Source organism: Bos mutus, chromosome 9 (assembly GCF_027580195.1).
Source record: "Bos mutus isolate GX-2022 chromosome 9, NWIPB_WYAK_1.1, whole genome shotgun sequence".
NCBI lineage: Eukaryota > Metazoa > Chordata > Mammalia > Artiodactyla > Bovidae > Bos > Bos mutus.
Genome location: NC_091625.1, coordinates 67,147,534 through 67,167,283, shown reverse-complemented (window position 1 = coordinate 67,167,283; position 19,750 = coordinate 67,147,534). Strand labels below are relative to the sequence as shown.

General features: G+C 38.0%; 1 protein-coding gene across 1 annotated transcript in view; it reads right to left on the bottom strand.

Moving 5' to 3' along the window:
* Nucleotides 1-19,413, bottom strand: part of LAMA2 (laminin subunit alpha 2) — a 707,066-nt gene extending 687,653 nt beyond the window's left edge. Inside the window, exon 1 of the mRNA XM_070376649.1 lies at nucleotides 19,162-19,413. Coding sequence (XP_070232750.1) covers nucleotides 19,162-19,291 — 130 coding nt within the window. The 5' untranslated portion in view covers nucleotides 19,292-19,413. The remainder of the gene's footprint in view (nucleotides 1-19,161) is intronic.
* Nucleotides 19,414-19,750: the final 337 nt, after the last annotated feature.

Sequence of the window (19,750 nt, the reverse complement as noted above, 5' to 3'; positions counted from 1 at the left end):
CCATAGCCTTGACTAGACGGACCTCTGTTGGCAAAGTAATGTCTCTGCTTTTGAATATGCTATCTAGGTTGGTCATAACTTTCCTTCCAAGGAGTAAGCGTCTTTTAATTTCATGGCTGCAGTCACCATCTGCAGTGATTTTGGAGCCCCAAAAAATAAAGTCTGACACTGTTTCCACTGTTTCCCCATCTATTTCCCATGAAATGATGGGGCCGATGCCATGATCTTTGTTTTCTGAATGTTGCCTTTGACTGTGTGGATCACAATAAACTGTGGAAAATTCTGAAAGACATGGGAATACCAGACCACCTGACCTGCCTCTCGAGAAATCTGTATGCAGATCAGGAAGCAACAGTTAGATATGGAACAACAGACTGGTTCCAAATAGGAAAAGGAGTATGTCAAGGCTGTATATTGTCACCCTGCTTATTTAACTTATATGCAGAGTACATCATGAGAAATGCTGGACTGGAAGAAGCACAAGCTGGAATCAAGATTGCCGGGAGAAATATCAACAACCTCAGATATGCAGATGACACCACCCTTACGGCAGAAAGTGAAGAGGAACTAAAGAGCCTCTTGATGAAAGTGAAAGTGGAGAGTGAAAAAGTTGGCTCTGCCATAAGAGTGGTGTCATCTGCATATCTGAGGTTATTGATATTTCTCCCAGCAATCTTGATTCCAGCTTGTGCTTCTTCCAGTCCAGCATTTCTCATGATATACTCTGCATATAAGTTAAATAAGCAGGGTGACAATATACAGCCTTGACATACTCCTTTTCCTATTTGGAGCCAGTTTGTTTTTCCATGTCCAGTTCTAACTGTTGCTTCCTGACCTGCATACAGGTGTCTCAAGAGGCAGGTCAGGTTGTCTGGTATTCCCAACTTTCTCAGAATTTTCCACAGTTTATTGTGATCCACACAGTCAAAGGCGTTAACATAGTCAATAAAGCAGAAATAGATGTTTTTCTGGAACTCTCTTGCTTTTTCCATGATCCAGTGGATGTTGGCAATTTGATCTCTGGTTCCTCTGCCTTTTCTAAAACCGGCTTGAATATCTGGAAGTTCCTGGTTCATGTACTGCTGAAGCCTGGCTTGGAGAATTTTGGGCATTACTTTACTAGCGTGTGAGATGAGTGCAATTGTGCAGTAGTTTGAACATTCTTTGGCATTGCCTTTCTTTGGGATTGGAATGAAAACTGACCTTTTCCAGTCCTGTGGCCACTGCTGAGTTTTCCAAATTTGCTGGCATATTGAGTGTAGCACTTTCACAGTATCATCTTTCAGGATTTGAAATAGCCCCACTGGAATTCCATCACCTCCACTAGCTTTGTTCGTAGTAATGCTTTCTAAGGCCCACTTGACTTCACATTCCAGGATGTCTGGCTCTAGGTGAGTGATCACACCATTGTGATTATCTTGGTTGTTGAGCTCTTTTTCATACAGTTCTTCTGTGTATTCTTGTCACCTCTTCTTAAAATCTTCTGCCTCTGTTAGGTCCATACCATTTCTGTCCTTTATCGAGCCCATCTTTCCATGAAATGTTCCCTTGGTATGTCTAATTTTCTGGAAGAGATCTCTAGTCTTTCCCCTTCTGTTGTTTTCCTCTATTTCTTTGCATTGATTGCTGAGGTAGGCTTTCTCATATCTCCTTGCTATTCTTTGGAACTCTGCATTCAGATGCTTATATCTTTCCTTTTCTCTTTTGCTTTTCACTTCTCTTCTTTTCACAGCTATTTGTAAGGCCTCCATAGACAGCCATTTTGCTTTTTTGCATTTCTTTTCCATGGGGATGGTCTTGATCCCTGTCTCCTGTACAATGTCACGAACCTCAGTCCATAGTTCATCAGGCACTCTACCTGTCAGATCTAGTCCCTTAAATCTATTTCTCACTTCCACTGTATAGTTATAAGGGGTTTGATTTAGATCATACATGAATGGTCTAGTGCTTTTCCCTATTTTCTTCAACTTAAGTCTGAATTTGGCAATAAGGAGGTCATGGTCTGAGCCACAGTCAGCCCCCAGTCTTGTTTTTGCTGACTGTATAGAGCTTCTCCATATTTGGGTGCAAAGAATATAACCAATCTGATTTTGGTGTTGACCATCTGGTGAAGTCCATGTGTAGAGTCTTCTCTTGTGTTGTTGGAAGAGGGTGTTTGCTATGACCAGTGTGTTCTCTTGGCAAAATCAAACTATGGTGGAGGTAATGAAGATAATGGCAACCTCTTTCAAAAGGCCCCAAGCATGCACTGCTGTACTCAGTGCCCGCAACCTGCAGCAGGCCACCCCCGACCCATGCCTCCACCAGAAACTCCTGAACACTCATGAGCAAGTCTGGGTCAGTCCCTCGTGGGATCATTGCTCCTTTCTCCTGGGTCCTGGTACACACAAGGTTCTGTTTGTGCCCACCAAGAGTTTGTTTCCCAGTCCTGTGTAAGTTCTGGCAACTCTATGGTGGGGTTAATGGCAACCTCCTCCAAGAGGGTTTGTGCCATACCCAGGTCTGCTGCACCCAGAGCCCATGCCCCTGTGGCAGTCCACCGCTCACCCATACCTCTCTATAGAAATCATGATACCCATGTTATGTGCTTACTTAAATTTAATTTTTAGGATCTGCTCTGTTAAATTTATACTAATTGCTGAACAGAAATTTTAAAAGTGTTTAATATTCATTCCCAGTTACAGTGCAATATTTAACTTGAAAGAAATTTGCCAGTATGCTAATAATTCTATAGTTTTGGGAAAAAAATAGTTGAGTGCAGAGTATTTTTATTATCTGATTTATATTGTCATTTCAATCACTTTACTGTTTCTTCATCTATGAATAATACACACCAAGAGAATAAAGATTGGAGTAGCATGTCAGTTTTCTATTTCCTTTAAGTAAATTTTCAATTGAAAATATTGCCATGGCCTAATGAATTCTTGTAGACTAGGGCTTCATCTGGTATTAAAAGGAAGAAAACACAGCTAATTGCAACAGAAGTTCCTACTCCTCCCTCCCACCCTCTCAGCTCATAAACACAGAAATCAATCAAGAAACCTAAGAAAAATTTATATATATAATAGGATGAATATTTTTACACTATACATAATGATAAGTGGGGCTAAAGTTACAGAAGTGATAGAGGTGTATTCACACCTGAGGACCTGGAGGAAATGAGCTTTTAATTCCATCTTAAAAATACAAGAGAAAGAAGCATGTTCAAAAGTAGGGCATGCTGAAGAAAAGGAAAGATTTCTTGATGGCTCAAAGAGCTCAGTAAAGGCATAGAGGGTGAGGATTACCTTTTTGGAAAAAAATGGGTGAAAACAGATTAATTTAGAAAACGTAAAAAGGAAAATCCTTTCCAAATGATGAGCTTAGAAAATGTTGACGGGTTAGGGACAAAACTGGTGGAGAACCTGAAATATTAGTGTCTAATATATATTTTAAATGATAGCTGGTAAACATTTTAATCTTATGCATTATAATCCTCATCCAAAAAAGACCCCACACACAGAAAAGTCCTGAGTAAACAAAGAAATATGCACTCCTCATCCAAAGCTTAAAAACTGCTCAGCTCTTACTGGAATATCCTAAGAAATAAAGTATGCCTCAAAAGCATAAAAAGCATTCTAAATTATTTTATTTATCACATTAGTGGCATCAATAACAACACCTCATAATTGCACATATTGTGTTTCAGTATTTTTTGAAAGGTATATCTTATAAAAATACTCATTCTGTCATCCTGCTTTTTTAACTTATATGCAGAGTACATCATGAGAAATGCTGGGCTGGAAGAAACACAAGCTGGAATCAAGATTGCTGGGAGAATTATCAATAACCTCAGATATGCAGATGACACCACCCTTATGGCAGAAAGTGAAGAGGAACTAAAAAGCCTCTTGATGAAGGTGAAAGAAGAGAGTGAAAAAGTTGGCTTAAAACTCGACATTCAGAAAACGAAGACCATGGCATCTGGTCCCACCACTTCATGGGAAATAGATGGGGAAACAGTGGAAACAGTGTCAGACTTTATTTTTGGGGGCTCAAAAATCACTGCAGATGGTGATTGCAGCCATGAAATTAAAAGATGCTTACTCCTTGGAAGGAAAGTTATGACCAACCTAGATAGCATATTGAAAAGCAGAGACATTACTTTGCCAACAAAGGTCTGTCTAGTCAAGGCTATGGTTTTTCCAGTGGTCATGTATGGATGTGAGAGTTGGACTGTGAAGAAGGCTGAGCGTCGAAGAATTGATGCTTTTGAATTGTGGTGTTGGAGAAGACTCTTGAGAGTCCCTTGGACTGCAAGGAGATCCAACCAGTCCATCCTGAAGGAGATCAGTCCTGGGATTTCTTTGGAAGGAATGATGCTAAAGCTGAAACTCCAGTACTTTGGCCACCTCATGCGAAGAGTTGATTCATTGGAAAAGACTCTGATGCTGGGAGGGATTGTGGGCAGGAGGAGAAGGGGACGACAGAGGATGAGATGGCTGGATGGCATCACTGACTCGATGGACGTGAGTTTGAGTGAATTCCGGGAGTTGGTGATGGACAGGGAGGCCTGTCGTGCTGCGATTCATGGGGTTGCAAAGAGTCGGACACGACTGAGCAACTGAACTGAACTGAACGATAAAAAGATTAGGAAATATAGTACATGTACAGCAATTTTTAAAGGCAGTTCTTTTAGTCTGCCCAAAAAGAGTAGCTTCATTTTATAATTTTTATTGTGTGCCTACCATATGCCAGTCTAAAGACAAGAAATAGAGCAGTAAATTTTAAAAGTCCTATTATTATGAAACTTACCATATTAATTTCTAACCATTACACAGCTGAAGATCTTGAAAGAGTAACTAGTTAATTATGTGCCCTTCTAGCTTTTTGAAATAACAATAGCTCTTGAAGTTTGTACACGATTGGATTCATCATTCAACTTATTACATAAATGAAAATCATAAACAGGTTAGACTCATTATATACATGAGCCAACTTTGACCTTAATCTATGGACTCCTGGATGAATATGGAAACTTAGGATAGGTTTGCTTTCTCAGAACATCTTAGGTAGCACATACTAGGAAGCCTGTGGATAAAATCTGCCCTTGAAAGTTGATTGGAAAATATTTTGTAAAAACTTGAGAAAGATCATAAAGAAAATAAAAAGTATTTTGAAGAATTTTTCAACATATCATTTCTACATACAGAGTGTATCAGTAACTATTTGCAAAACCAATGAAGATAGGATGTGCATTTTAAATATTTCCTTTCCATACCAATTTACTTTTTCTGTGTTACTTGGAGGTATGTGGCAAAAAATAAATAAGTAAATAAAAATAAAAGGAGGATGTGCCAAGGTTTTCAATACAGAAGAACTAAGAGTATTAAGAGTCACAAGGGAAAAAAATCAAGGAAAGGGATGAAGAAAAACTTTATATTGCAATGATGCCTTTGACCAAACCTATCATTTATCATAATACAGAGTAGTATTATTAACAATACTATTTGTATGGCATATTTTATTTAACCCTTACAACAACCCCATGAGATAGAGTTGAACGTTATGTTCTCAATCTTCTTTATTAGATGGCAATTGAATTTCAGAATAGTTAAATGAATCTAAAGTATTGTTTAAGGTCTCAGTTTTAGCAAGGACTAGAGGCAAAACTTGTATCCTGGAGTCCCAATTACAAATCCAGTGATTTTTTTCCAATTTACCACAGTGAAAAATTAACTAGTTGTACATTACATGTTAAACGTGATTGAAACTTTTTAAATAGGGAAGGAGACTATAGCAAGTCTGTTGTTTAGTTGATAAGTTGTGTCTGACTCTATGGTCCCCTGAATCATAGACTGCCAGCTCCTCTGTACGTGGGATTTCCCAGGCAAAAATACCAGAACGGGTTACCATTTCTTTCTCCAAGGGATCTTCCTGACCCAGGGATCCAACCCGGGTCTCTTGCGTTGCAGGCGGGTTCTTTACTGCCGAGTCCTAGGAAGTGTTTTGTCTGATTTTTTTTCTTTCTTCAAAATCTGATGTCCCCAAGTTAAAAAAAAAGCAGGTTTTCCTAGAGATCTGTTTGTGTTACATGATTTCCTGAGGTAGTTTTTGTTTGTTTGTTTCAGAAATTTACCAGTAGACTTACTGCACAGGCAGACAAACTAAACCTTCTCCCTATTCAGACTGTTTTTTCACTTTAGTGAATAGAGACAGTCCAAATAAAGAGAGTCTATATTGAGAGCTTTTTAACAATCCAATTAGACTTTTCATTGAAGACCATCCTAAAATTAATTTCCATTGTGTGTCAAACGTGCTGAATTGTCACCTCTACCCAAGAAGATGTTAGTGAAGACAGATGCTTCATAGGTTGAAAATAATAACTAATCTTTATGAAGCACTTGTCACGTGCCATACATTGAGCTCTTTAAAAAGTAGTTTATCAATCCCTAATAAATTCAAGTCAAAAAAGGAGAAATTCCTTTTATTTTTTTTTAATTTTTTATTATTTTTTTTTTTACTTTACAATATTGTATTGGTTTTGCCATATATCAACATGCATCCACCACGGGTGTACACGTGTTCCCCATCCTGAACCCCCCTCCCACCTCCCTACATGTATAATATCATAGAAACAAATCGCCAGTCCAGGTTCGATGCAGGATACAGGAAGCTTGGGGCTGGTACACTGGGATGACCCAGAGGGAATGGTATGGAGAAATTCCTTTTAAAAATTTATTATATCATAATTGAAATATAAAGAGCCACGAAGTACTACTAAAATTTCCATTCTGTTGCCTGCTTAAATAAGTTCTCATATTGGGCTACTAGCATAATCATTAGCTAATTATAGGACTTTGTGTTCCTTCCTATCTCTATTATTGACTTGGGTGACCTTGATAGAATTCTTCAACTGCTCTGCAGTGACATAAATAGTTTGTCATCTATAATCTCTTAGGGTCTCCTTGTAGAATATTTTGCTCTTCTATAGCAAAATGTCCTGGTGGTCTAGTGGCTATGATTCGGTCCTTTCACCACTGGGGCCCCAGCACAAGTCACTGGTCAGCGAAGGTGTGTTTCTTGGGGCTTCCCTGGTGGCTCAGATGGTGAAAAATCCAGATGGTAAAGAATCCATCTGCAGTGTGGGAAAACTGGGTTGGACCCTCGGGTTGGGAAGATCCCCTAGAGAAGGGAACGGCTACCCACTCCAGTATTCTCGCCTGGAGAATTCCACGGACAGAGGAGCCTGGCAGGCTACAGTCCATAGGGTTGCAAAGAGTTGGACACGACTAAGTGACTTTCACAAAGCAAAAGGGGTGTTATATGCACTGAAAATATTATTTTGAGCTTTGTGATCAGGTAATAAAAGAAAGAAGAAACTGGTTAACATTTACTGATTAACTGCCAAGTATTTTCACAAATGAGGATGAGGATGGCATCACCAACTCAATGGACATAAAGTTGGGTGAATTCCAGGAGGTGGTAAGGGACATGGAGGACTGGTATGCTGCAGTCCATGGGATCACAAACAGTTGGACATGAATTAGTGACTTAACAATAAAAACAATTTTCACAAATATTATCTAGCGTAATTCTATTTTACGAATGGAAAATTTAAACTCTGTTGACTCAGGTTTTTGGTCTCAGTAAGAAAAATGGCAACATGGCTATGAATCCAATTCCTTCCATCTCCCAAGTCTATACTTTTTCTGCTAATCCAAGTTATCTCCAAAGCAGAGGAATATATATGGAAATTGAAGACATAAAGAAATATATGTTGTAAAGAACAGACTTGTGGTTGCTAAGAAGTGTTCGAGAGGGATGGAGTGGCAGTTTGGGATTAGCAGATGCAAACTAGTATATACAGAATGGATAAACAACAAGGTCCTAGTGTGTAACACAGGGAGCTATATTCAATGGCCTGTGATAAACCATAATGGAAAAGAATATAAAAAGAATGTATACATGTGTATATAACTGAACCACTTTGCTGTACAGCAGAAATTAACCCAACATTGTAAATCAACTATACCTTAAAAAAAAAGTGTATGTTAATAAGAGTCTTTTTTATAACAAGCTATGAAGTTCACAATAGTGAAATACTACAACATAAATTCCAATTAAAATTGAATTCATACATTTGTGTTTTCAAGTATATGAGCAAATACTTTCATCAACAGCCTCAGCTGAATTTGGTACACCACAGGGCTGGAGGAAAAAAAAAGGCTGCTTCAAGCTAGAGACACCAAGACAACTTTTAGGCTTAATTCATTTTTCTTGAGGCACTTTGAAAATTCACATTTATTGAGTCCCTAATAGATGCACCATGCTTTATATTCATTGTTTTATATACTCCTCACAATAAACCAATGAGATGAAGTAGCTACCTGAAATGACAATTGCACTACTTTGTGTTCTCCTTCACACTTTGAGCCTCATTAGGTAATTGAAAAAGGCATAGCAGGCAATAAGCTAGACAATTGGGGCAGCTACTACAGGCTTTTGAAAAAATATATTTGATGTGGCAAATTCGACTAACCTTATTTCCTCTTTAGAATAGGACCTTATATGTTACAAGCAACTTAAAAAGAATTACACTTTAGAGTTTTAACAGTATAGCTACCAGACTGAAAACTATAAACGATCCCATTTACAGCTTATTCTGTGGTCTATAAGCATTTATCAAGGCAACTAGGTTTTTTTGGAAATTCAGAATCCTGGAAATTTTTAGATTCCTTTATTCTATATTTTTGCTTATAAAACTGAAAATCTAATGATTAAACAATCAAATAATATATTAAATATATTAAGTACTGTGAGAGCATTTAACTGTAAAGGGTACATAGATACACATACAAATCCTCTCAAACTCTAGGATGTTTGCACAATTTTCTGTCTTAACTGAGAGGTTTGACTTCAAACAGAACTCCTTAAATCTTTTTATGAAGATGCCAGGTTCTGCACTTTTCAGAAGGAATTTTGAGATTAACTCTGCTCTTATTCTTATGTATATCATTTGATTCTTGCTCTTTTCATTCACAGACATATACAGTAACTATTTTTTAAAGAATCTGTTATAAAGACAATTGCTTCTAGCCTACTGAAGTAATTTCTGTAAGGTGACTTACAGAAATAATCAATTAATTCTTTATTATAGTCTGCTGCTGCCGCTGCTGCTGCTAAGTCGTTTCAGTCGTGTCCGACTCTGTGCGACCCCATAGACGGCAGCCCATGCTGTCTGTCCTCTGTCCCTGAGATTCTCCAGGCAAGAATACCGGAGTGGGTTATAGTCTAGCACCCAATAATCCAAAGCCTAAAAATTTAAAGACTAAAATTTGATGGCTACTTTGAAATTTATGCATAGCTTTGAGTATTATGCATGTGTATTTCTGCATACTTTTAAGTAGTGTGTGTGTTTAAATGAAAATGAGTTTTGAAGACTATATGTTTTATTTTTCTTGTTCTTCCATAAGACCTAGTGAATCTTCAATTTAAAACTAGACTACTAACATAATTCAGAAATAATATGATTTTTAAGGTATTTTATAAAGGATCAGAAAGGATCTAAAGCTCCAAAAGAGATGACAACTTAGGGTCCACAAAACCAGGAAAAGGAACATATTCTAATTTCTAGAACTAACAGTGGAACATGTGTTTGTCCTTGACAAATTTCTCCTTCTCTAAAATGAGGATAATTATATTAACCTGTTGGAAACTTTTGCTGTGTAAATGAATGCATTAACACTCACAATGCACTAGATACTATTAAACCAATCTAAAGCATCTGGCACACAGACCTAGTTGAACAAAGAGCCTTGGGAAATCGCACAGCCCAGTAGTCAATTGAGAAGACCGTAAGAGGAGAGATGTCGTTAACTTCCTACAAGGTGCCTCTACCAAGAGCCAGACATGAAATAGCTGCTCAGGTGTTCATCATTCAGAATTTACACAGATTAACTTGCAATTTGTACTAGATTAGGCCTGCTACAGAAAGCCAGCATTATGAGTAATAAACCACTAATAGACTAGCCTCTACAATCTTCTTCTAAATGTCATGTGCCAAACAGGATAAAGCTCCCATATTAAAATCCACATTCAAGATGACTGGAAAAATACTATATTTTTATTCATATTAACATCTTTGGCAGGCAATACCCTAGCTTTAACTCTCAATGTAATTTTAGATTATGTCTCAAAACTATCTTTATATGATAATTATCCATGACTTTTAATAAAATGAAATATGTAGGTGAAGTTTATCCTTTCATACTTTCTAAGAAGTTAAATTTTTTAGAATCATCTCTTTGAAAACCATATTGTATTCAGAATCAGGATATTAAAGGAAAAAGAAAGGGAGGGAGGAAGGGGAAGAGGGAAGGAAAGAAGCAGAGGTAGGGAGAAAGGGAAGGGAGGGAGGAGGGAAGAAGGAAGACAGAGATGGTTTGTTTTAAATGATAAAATTAGGTCAGCCCAAAATTGAGTTACTTTATTCCAAAGATTACTGCAAGACTTACAGAGATCCTTAAAGAAGTTATAAAAATCGAAGCAGAGCATCGAGTGCTTCTAACTGTAAAAAGGTTGATAACATTTCAAAGTTCCTTTCATAAAAGAAGTCATCAGATCAATACATCACTGTGTCATTTTTAATAATAGTACCTAAACTTTAGCTCTGATACTGAAATGAATGATAAAAAAAAAAAGAGAACTCTAAGGTACATACATATCCATGTGGGATTATAGAGAATTTTTGTAACAAGTACATTAGCTAAAAATGCTCCAAGAAACCAAAGGCATATTTCTAGGAACACTGGGACAAAATAAAAGGATATGTAGAAGTTCCTTGAACTTGGGCAGTTTTGAGCTATTCATATTCTTTAATAGTAGAATGGAAGTGAGATGCCAAAAGCAAAAAAAAAAAAAAAGTTTTACAAAGATGCCTCTGAGCCTCCTGATGTTAAGATTGTTGAAGTGTAATACTCTGGAATGGATTCTCTTAAACATGCCCTACAAATGAAAGGTTAGGGGCAGGAGATGAATTTAAAATAATCCTATGTTTATCCTGTGTCTACCCCAATGGATTAGAGCTTGCTTGAGATGAAAAATATTAATTTATTCAATTCATTCATTTTATTCTGCTCAAAACTCTTCAGTATCATCCACCTGAGTTAGACTAAAAAGCAAAATCTTTACAGTGATCAAGCCCGCATTACTTCTCTAGCCCTTCAAATTGTGCTTTAGACCTTTGTAAGCCTGTTCCCTGTGCTCAGAGTACTCTTCCAGCTGATATCTGTATTAATCATTCCCAAAACCCCAGCAAGTATTCACTCAAGGGTGACCTTCTCAGTGAGGTCAACCTTTATCCCTTTATCACTATTTAAAAATAGAAACCATCCTTCATTCTTAGAACTCCTGACTCCTTTTTGTTGTATTTGTCCAGAAATCCATCACTGGCTACATTCTACACAATATAGGTATTCATGATATTACTTATTCATTATATTTTCATCATATTTGTCTCAACTAGAATATAAACTCCATAAGAGCAGGGATATATTGAGTTTGTTGTTGTTGTTGGGCGGGGGGAGCTCTCTTTTGCTCACTGAATACAATCATTCTTTAACCACATTCCAATACACATAGGCCCAACCCACCAATTTCTTGCAGAAATTCTGGCCTTGGAATTCAGTTTTACCCATGGGTTCAGCCCAGAATCCATCTTCTTTCTGGCTGCCTGGTATACACTGAGCCTGGCATGAGTCTTGGAGAATCATGTGCCTATCTAACGCTGTCCTTCTCTCAGCCCCACCTTCTTTTCCCATTCACCTCGGTAGGCTTCTGCCTTAGTTCCTGCTTAGCTACCCATTTCAAAGTTGTGACTAAGACTCCTAAACTCCAGTCTTCCAGATTAGAAACTAGACAATTTGGCCACTGTCAATGTTTTCTTCCTCATCTTTTCCACAGGGTCTCCACGTGCTAAATAAGGACGTAAAGCATATTGGACAGATGACCTGGAGTCACCTATTTTATTTAAGTACTCTCTTGGAAACTCTTCCAGACATGTTCTACCCACAGGATAAAACCCTACTGGACAGCTAATGCTGGCTGGACTCAGGTGTGCATTTGATAAATCCTTTGGACTCTATAAGGACAGATAACCACCCCACTAATCTTGTTATGCACAGGCTAAACAGAAATTAGTATTCCCTGTTCTGGACCCACGAGGCCTTGATTCCTCCTCTTCCATTGTGGCCCACCATTGTAGTTCCAAAATTCTGAAGTAGATTATGAAAGGAGATGTCAGAGCCCGTATAAAGCTTAAATGAATTTCTTTTTATCGGTCACTGCTAAATCTATGTGGACTAGAAGAAAGAACAATGATTCATTCTCAGCGGTCCACACTGAAAAGTCTAGCACATTAGTCATTTCCATGAATAATCAGTATTTATTAAATATATGAATAGAAAAAAGAGTGGCAATGATCTACTTAAGGAAACTTTTTTGAGTAGCAGCTATTACAGTATAACTGAAAGGAATAAAAAGTCCAAATTCTACTACTTCAGAAATTCTTTTTATTTAACTAAAACCCACCCATGGGGGAAAAAAATCCATGTTTTTCTTACAGCAATCATATCTGGGTAGAACTCTTGGGGTATCTATTTGAGTTGTTAAATAATTACATCTAAAGAAGGTGAAAAGTGTAGTCATTACAGTGAGGTGAAATCTCATCTTTTAGGAGCTACAGTAACTGAAGTGAATTAAGAAACAATTGGACAAAATTAACAAATGCAACCTAATTAAACTTAAAAGATTTTGCACAGCAAAGGGAAACCATAAATAAGACAAAAAGACAACCCTCAGAATGGGAGAAAATATTTGCAAACCAAGCATCTGACAAAGGATTAATCTCCAAATATACAAGCAGCTAAATATAAAAAGAAAAAAACCCAATCCAAAAATGAGTGGAAGACCTAAATAGACATTTCTCCAAAGGAGACATATAGATGGCCAACAAATCCATGAAAAAATGTTCAACATCACTAATTGTTAGAGAAAAGCATATCAAAACTACAATGAGATATCACCTCATATCAGCCAGATTGGTCATCATCAAAACATCTACAAACTATAGATGCTGAAAAGGATGTGGAAAAAGGGAAACCCTCCTGCACTGTTAGTGGGAATGTCAGTCAGTTCAGTTGCTCAGTAGCATCTGACTCTTTTCGACCCCATGAACTGCAGCACACCAGGTCTCCCTGTCCATCACCAGCTCCTGGAGTTTACTCAAACTCATGTCCATTGAGTCTGTGATGCCATCCAGCCATCTCATCCTCTGTCGTCCCCTTCTCTTCCTGCCCCCAATCCCTCTCAGCATCAGGGTTTTTTCCAATGAGTCAACTCTTCCCGTGAGGTGGCCAAAGTATTGGAATTTCAGCTTCAGCATCAGTCCTTCCAAAGAACACCCAGGGCTGATCTCCTTTAGAATGGACTGGTTGGATCCCTTGCAGTCCAAGGGACTCTCAAGAGTCTTCTCCAACACCACAGTTCAAAAGCATCAATTCTTTAGCACTCAGCTTTCTTCACAGTCCAACTCTCACATCCATACATGACCACTGGAAAAACCATAGCCTTGACTAGACAGACCTTTGTTGGCAAAGTAATGTCTCTGCTTTTCAATATGCTATCTAGGTTGGTCATAACTTTCCTTCCAAGGAGTAAGCATCTTTTAATTTCATGGCTGCAGTCACCATCTGCAGTGATTTCAGAGCCCAAAAAAATAAAGTCTGACACTGTTTCTGCTGTTTCCCCATCTATTTGATACAAATACTATTAAGAACAGTATGGAGGTTCCTTAAATCACTAAAAATAAAACTACCATATGAGCCAGCAATCCCCACTACTGGGTATATACTCTGAGAAAACCACAATTCAAAAAGACACACGTACCCCAATGTTCACTGCAGCACTATTTACAAAAGCCAGGACATAAAAGCAACATAAATGTCCATCAACAGATGAACAGATAAAGAAGATGTGAAACATATATACAATGAAATATTATTTAGCCATGAAAAGGAAAGAAACTGGGTCATCTCTAGTGATGTGGATGGACCTAGAGTCTGTCAAACTGAGTTAAATAAGTCAAAAAGAGAAAAACAAACATTGTATATTAACTCGTATGCATGGAATATAGAAAGATGGTATAGATGAGCCTGTTTGCAAGCCAGGAATAGAGACACAAAGAGAACAAATATGTGGACACAGGTGGGAAGGGAAAGAAGGTGAGATGAACAAGGAGAGTATGACTGAGATATATACACTGCTGCTGCTGCTGCTAAGTCACTTCAGTCGTGTCCAACTCTGTGTGACCCCATAGACGTCAGCCCATGAGGCTCCCCCGTCCCTGGGATTCTCCAGGCAAGAACACTGGAGTGGGTTGCCATTTCCTTCTCCAATTCAGGAAAGTGAAAAGTGAGAGTGAAGTCACCCAGTCGTGTCCAACTCTTCGCGACCCCATGGACTGCAGCCTACCAGGCTCCTCCATCCATGGGATTTTCCAGGTGAGAGTACTGGAGTGGGGTGCCATTGCCACACTACCATGTGTAAAATAGATAGCTAGTAGGAAGCTGCTATATAGCACAGGGAGCTTAGCTCGGTGTTCTGAGATGACCTAGAGGGGTGGGATGTGGGGCGTGAGAGGGATGTTCAAGGGAGGGGGGATGTATGTATACATATAGCTGATTCACTTCACTATACAGTAAAAATTGACACAACACTGTAAAGCAATAATACTCCACATAAAAAATTAAAATAAAAAAATAAGAGACCCAGCCAATATATCATAAAAAGAGTATGATGTGTATTAATAAGTATTAACCAGAATTATAACCAAAACTTATTCAAACTTTTGCAAGAAAGGTCCTATATCTTTCTCATGTGCATATTACAGTGTACCTAGAATAAGATCCTATTTGTTTACACAACAAAATGTTAAATATAAAAAATTTAAAAAGAGACAGAATTGGCAAAGCATGTGCAAGGTTTTCATAATCCCAAGAAACTCTTGATACAGATTCAGTTCATTACTTTGCAGGAAATCTTAAAAAAAAATTTAGGAATAAGATATATCAGCAATTTGCATACACCAATAAGTGAGATTTTAAGAATATATAAAGTATGTTATTTAAATAAACTCTAACACATCCATAATATAACAGTCAATGGTGAATATGTTCATATTCTTACTCATACACTTTATATGTTATAAATCATTTTTACCAAACTAGTAGGCCAATATGTAGTGAACAAGCCAACAAGTTACAAATGTAACAAAAGGAAATACCATAAAAAAAAATCAATTACAGCTTTACAGCCACAATAAATCCCCTGAAAAGTTCTCAGGTAATTTATAACGTGTTCTCACATTTTATAGCACAGGATGTTTTAGAACTGTGCAATTTATGGTGATGTGGAAATTACATATTAAATTTTTAAGTATTCTTGCCAAACATGAGTGACAATCATCTCAAAGATGTTTTTATTTTAAATCTCAGAAGACATCTAAAAACACATTTATATTCACTGAATATTTTCTTGACATTTTTTAAGAATTCAGAAGTTCAAATACAAGTATGCATTCTCAAAACAATAGAATGTAATACTAGAATCTTGGACTTGGTTAAGGACTGGAGACTTGAATCTTAACTTCCTTTCTGCAGAGGCATTCCTTCCTAAATCATCTCTGACATGTTGCACATTTGATCACTGCATGGACATTTCCAGAAGCTGGGTGTTCCAGCACAACCCAATTATTTCTGAACAGCTCAGAACAGGGAAGGGAGAGGAGGGAGGAGAGGTTTCCTCTCATTTTATTTAACTTAAACCTTCCTCTTTGTCACACTCTTCTATGCATTTAAATTCAGGCTTTAGAAAGAATAATTTAGTCTCTCTTCCAAATAACAACCCTTCCAAAAATTCAAGGATATCTCATGATTTCCTAAGTCTTTCTTTCTCCAAATTAACAGTCTTTACTTGGAATAATCCTCCTTTAAAAATCTTTTCAGACTTCTAACCTTTCTGCTCTTCCTCCTCTCGATTTGCATCCATTTGTCAATGCTGCACTCAAATGTGTACTAAACCAACCAGCCAACCTGCTTCTAAGTTTTTTATGAGTTAACTATTCTGTCACCATATCGCACTGTATGTTCATATTGAACGGGCTGCAGTTCAGACTGCCTTTCTCATCCTGTCTTTGTACTCATTCCTGTTCATATGAAGTACACAACAAATGTTTAAAGAGGGCAACATGAAACTACTTAACATCTGGATACAAATAACAAAACCAAGTTCATGTAGGTTGTGTTCATGGATCAGCCTATAGAGACCTTTATAGATTCCTGAATCTGATAGTCATCAGCTTAGCCATCTGAATCAGTTTTGGAACACCGGCAGTTGTCATAAACTTGGATGTTATATTTTCCATCAAGCCATTACCAAGACAAATGAGCATAAGGAAACCTCTGTCACAGCCCTAAAGACTTCTTCCTGGATCGATCTTGATCTACTATGCAGTAGTCTTTGGAAATTATTTTCACTCAGTTGCAATTTACCTACTATTACATTTCCATTTCCACACATTATTTACACAAATATCAGGATAAGATCTTATCTACTGCCTTGCTGAAATACAGACCCACTTTGTATCATTTTCCTATTCTGTCAATCTTAAATTTAGTTAAGGAATTTCCTTAGAATATCTTTCCTGCTGAGTCAATACTATTGATACCACAATTCACTGTGTTCTAGAAACTATACAAGATTTCAAAGAAAAACAACAACAAAAAAAATCTGATTAAGTTTCTAACTTAGTTACAATGTCTAAAAATGTTTCCTCATGTCAACATTCTTAGTAAACTAGTACATTCTAAATTAATTCTTGGCCAGGAAGGTCAGTGCTAGTATAATTGAAAAGAGAAAATTGATGATAGCCAAGAGAACACCTCTTCAATCAAACTCATATCCAATAATCTTCACTGAGACCTTGCTTTAACAGAACTGTATTGAAAAGGAAACATGGCCTCAAAAAATTAAATGGAAAAAAAAAAAACTTTTGTACTATAAAATGGGACCTTGAACATAAAACAATACTAGAAGTGCTCTTAGTTGTTAAGAATTAAGTTATTATCAGTTGCATGAACTTAAGTCACAGCTACTCCAAGCCTTAAGTTTTAAATGTGTCTAACAATAAATAATGACTGGAGGTAAAATAATCTCACATATATAAGGTATTTTAAAAATATAAAGCACTATACAAATTTAAGGCATTATGAATATATATTTTATGTAAACTTTAATATTAACAAGCTTTAACCATTTATCCATGAGCCAGTCTCTAAATATATTGCAAATAATCTATAAAATACACAATAACTGATGCTAGAATGCAAAATATAGCAGTGTATAGTGAACGCTATGGTATAGTTAGAATTCCTTATTGTGCATAATGTTCAAATGATGTCTCAACAAATGGCAGTATAATTTCTCCATTCTGAATTCATTTCATCTTGTGCCTGGACCATAGAAATCAGAGTTAATTTTACCTCAAATAAAACTGGGGAGAGGGAGGAGACAGGAGGGAGAATAAGAAAAAAAAGGGGGGGCATGCCATGGAAAACTGTCAGGAACCCACTTGATCCCTACTCTGCATGCTTTGAGCTTCAAGTAAACAGAGAGTTGATGATCTTGGTATCTTTACTCCCAGCTGCCTAAGAGTATTAAAGTATTATGTTTTGTTAAAACATCACATAACTGAGTAAAGTTAATATTTAAAGGTAGTATTTTTTAAATCAGCTGCCAAAGATACTCTCAAAATCATTCTCATAAATTCTATTAATTAAGCCACATTGACCCCATTTGACTTCTCAGAAAAGCAAAAGCCAAAATAGAAGGGAAAAAAATGTTATATAGTGAATGTAAGGTCATTTTTATTCTAGGAATTTTAATCAGGGGGTTATTATTATAGCTAGGAGCTTAGAGTACATTTTTTTTCTCCCTTTAAAATAAAGTAGCAATGCTAGAAATGCTAGATTGCAAGCAGAAAAACTATCAGAACTGTTGACATAGCTTATTCCAGTTAACTAAAAGAGGGATAAGTATTCTTTAAAATTCTGGCAGATTCGGTCTCATCAAAACTTTCAAAAGCTACTAATCTCCAGATTTTGTACTCTTAGGGTAAACATTTTGATGTTTGAAACCAAACCTTAAATATTTCTCAAACTTTTTTTTTACTTTGATACATGTTTTCCAACTTACAGAAAAGTCTGCTCAAATGTTGTATTATAAATTATTGTGTTAAATGCTGCACGTGCACTTCTTTTAAAATTCATGACCATAAACTAACCCTGCAGTCTCCCCAGAGTTTCAGAAATCATATACAAACATTAAGGCGCTCTGAGGAGAGTTATTTGTGTTACGTTAAGTATAACTGTTTCCCAAAGTCAGGCGAAGAGTGTTATCTGGGCACTGTGGTCTTAATTAAAACACAAATGACATAGAGGTTTCATCTGTGTTTAAGCAAGGGGAGGCATTTCACTATAATAAAATAGCATACCCAAAATAGGATGTCGGTAAATAAAAGATGAGTCTGGGGGCACCACTGCCAAGAAAGAAAATCCACATACTTAACGACTTACCGACTGAACAACAAAAAACGCCTTTACACGCCCTGTTCAAAGAGTTAGAAACAAAGTCTCTAAAAATAAAGATGTATCAGCTGCCCTCCATAAAGCTCCAAGACGAGCCACAGCTTGGGAAATCTTTCTCTGCGGGGATGGAAACGGATTTGGGGAAACTTTTTAAAGTTTTTTAATTGGTTGAAAGTTTGCCTCTTAGAAAAACTTAGGAAACTAATTTGCAGGATGTTCAGTGATAGCAAGTAGACACAGAAACGCATGGAAGATGAAAACGCTCCGTTTTCTTTGGGGGGAGGTAGGCAGACGGTGGGTGAACTCAGGGAGCTAAAAGTGAACTTGCATCAGACTTAGACCCTCTCGCCCCAAAGCGCGCTCCCCAAAGGCAAAGCAAGAAAGCGGTCCCTCTCCAGCAAGCGTAGGACGAAGGGACCAGAGAAGGTCCGCGGGCCCCAGCAGAGCGTGTGACCTGGAGCCCGTGCCTCGACTGTACCTCTTTGCTGATGCGCGGGTGGCTGCCACCGATGCTGCTGCTGCTGCTGCCGCTCCGGGCGCTGCGCCTGGCCGCCCCCGAGGCCTCCGCTGAGCAGCAGGACCAGGAGCACCCCGAAGGCTCGGGGCATTGCGGTAGCCCCCAGAGCGGATTCACTTTTCGGGAGCTGGAGTCGCTGCCGCCCGGTCTCCTGGCCCGGGCTAGTAAGCTGAATGTGCAGCAGCTGCTGGCTAAAGGAAGGAGCCAGCCCCCACCCACCCCGGCTCGGTCGCAGCCGGAGTGTTGGGGGAGAAAGAAGACACTCCCCCACCCGCCCCTTTCCCTGGCCCTCGCCCCACAGACGTCCCGGCCCAGGCCCTTAAAGGGTCCTCGGTGAAAGAGGCCTTTTGCTACAGCCTAGGTCCTTCACTGCGAGAAAAGATTGGCTTCATCTGTTAGCTGAACTTCAAGATAAAGGAAGTCATTGATAAGAGACCACTTTGTGACCTGTAAAATCCCTCCACGTGGAAAGCATTCAATTTTGTGGGAAATCAGCACAGCTAGGATCTTTAGCGAAGCTCAGAAGATGGACCTCCTGAGAAAGGCCTGG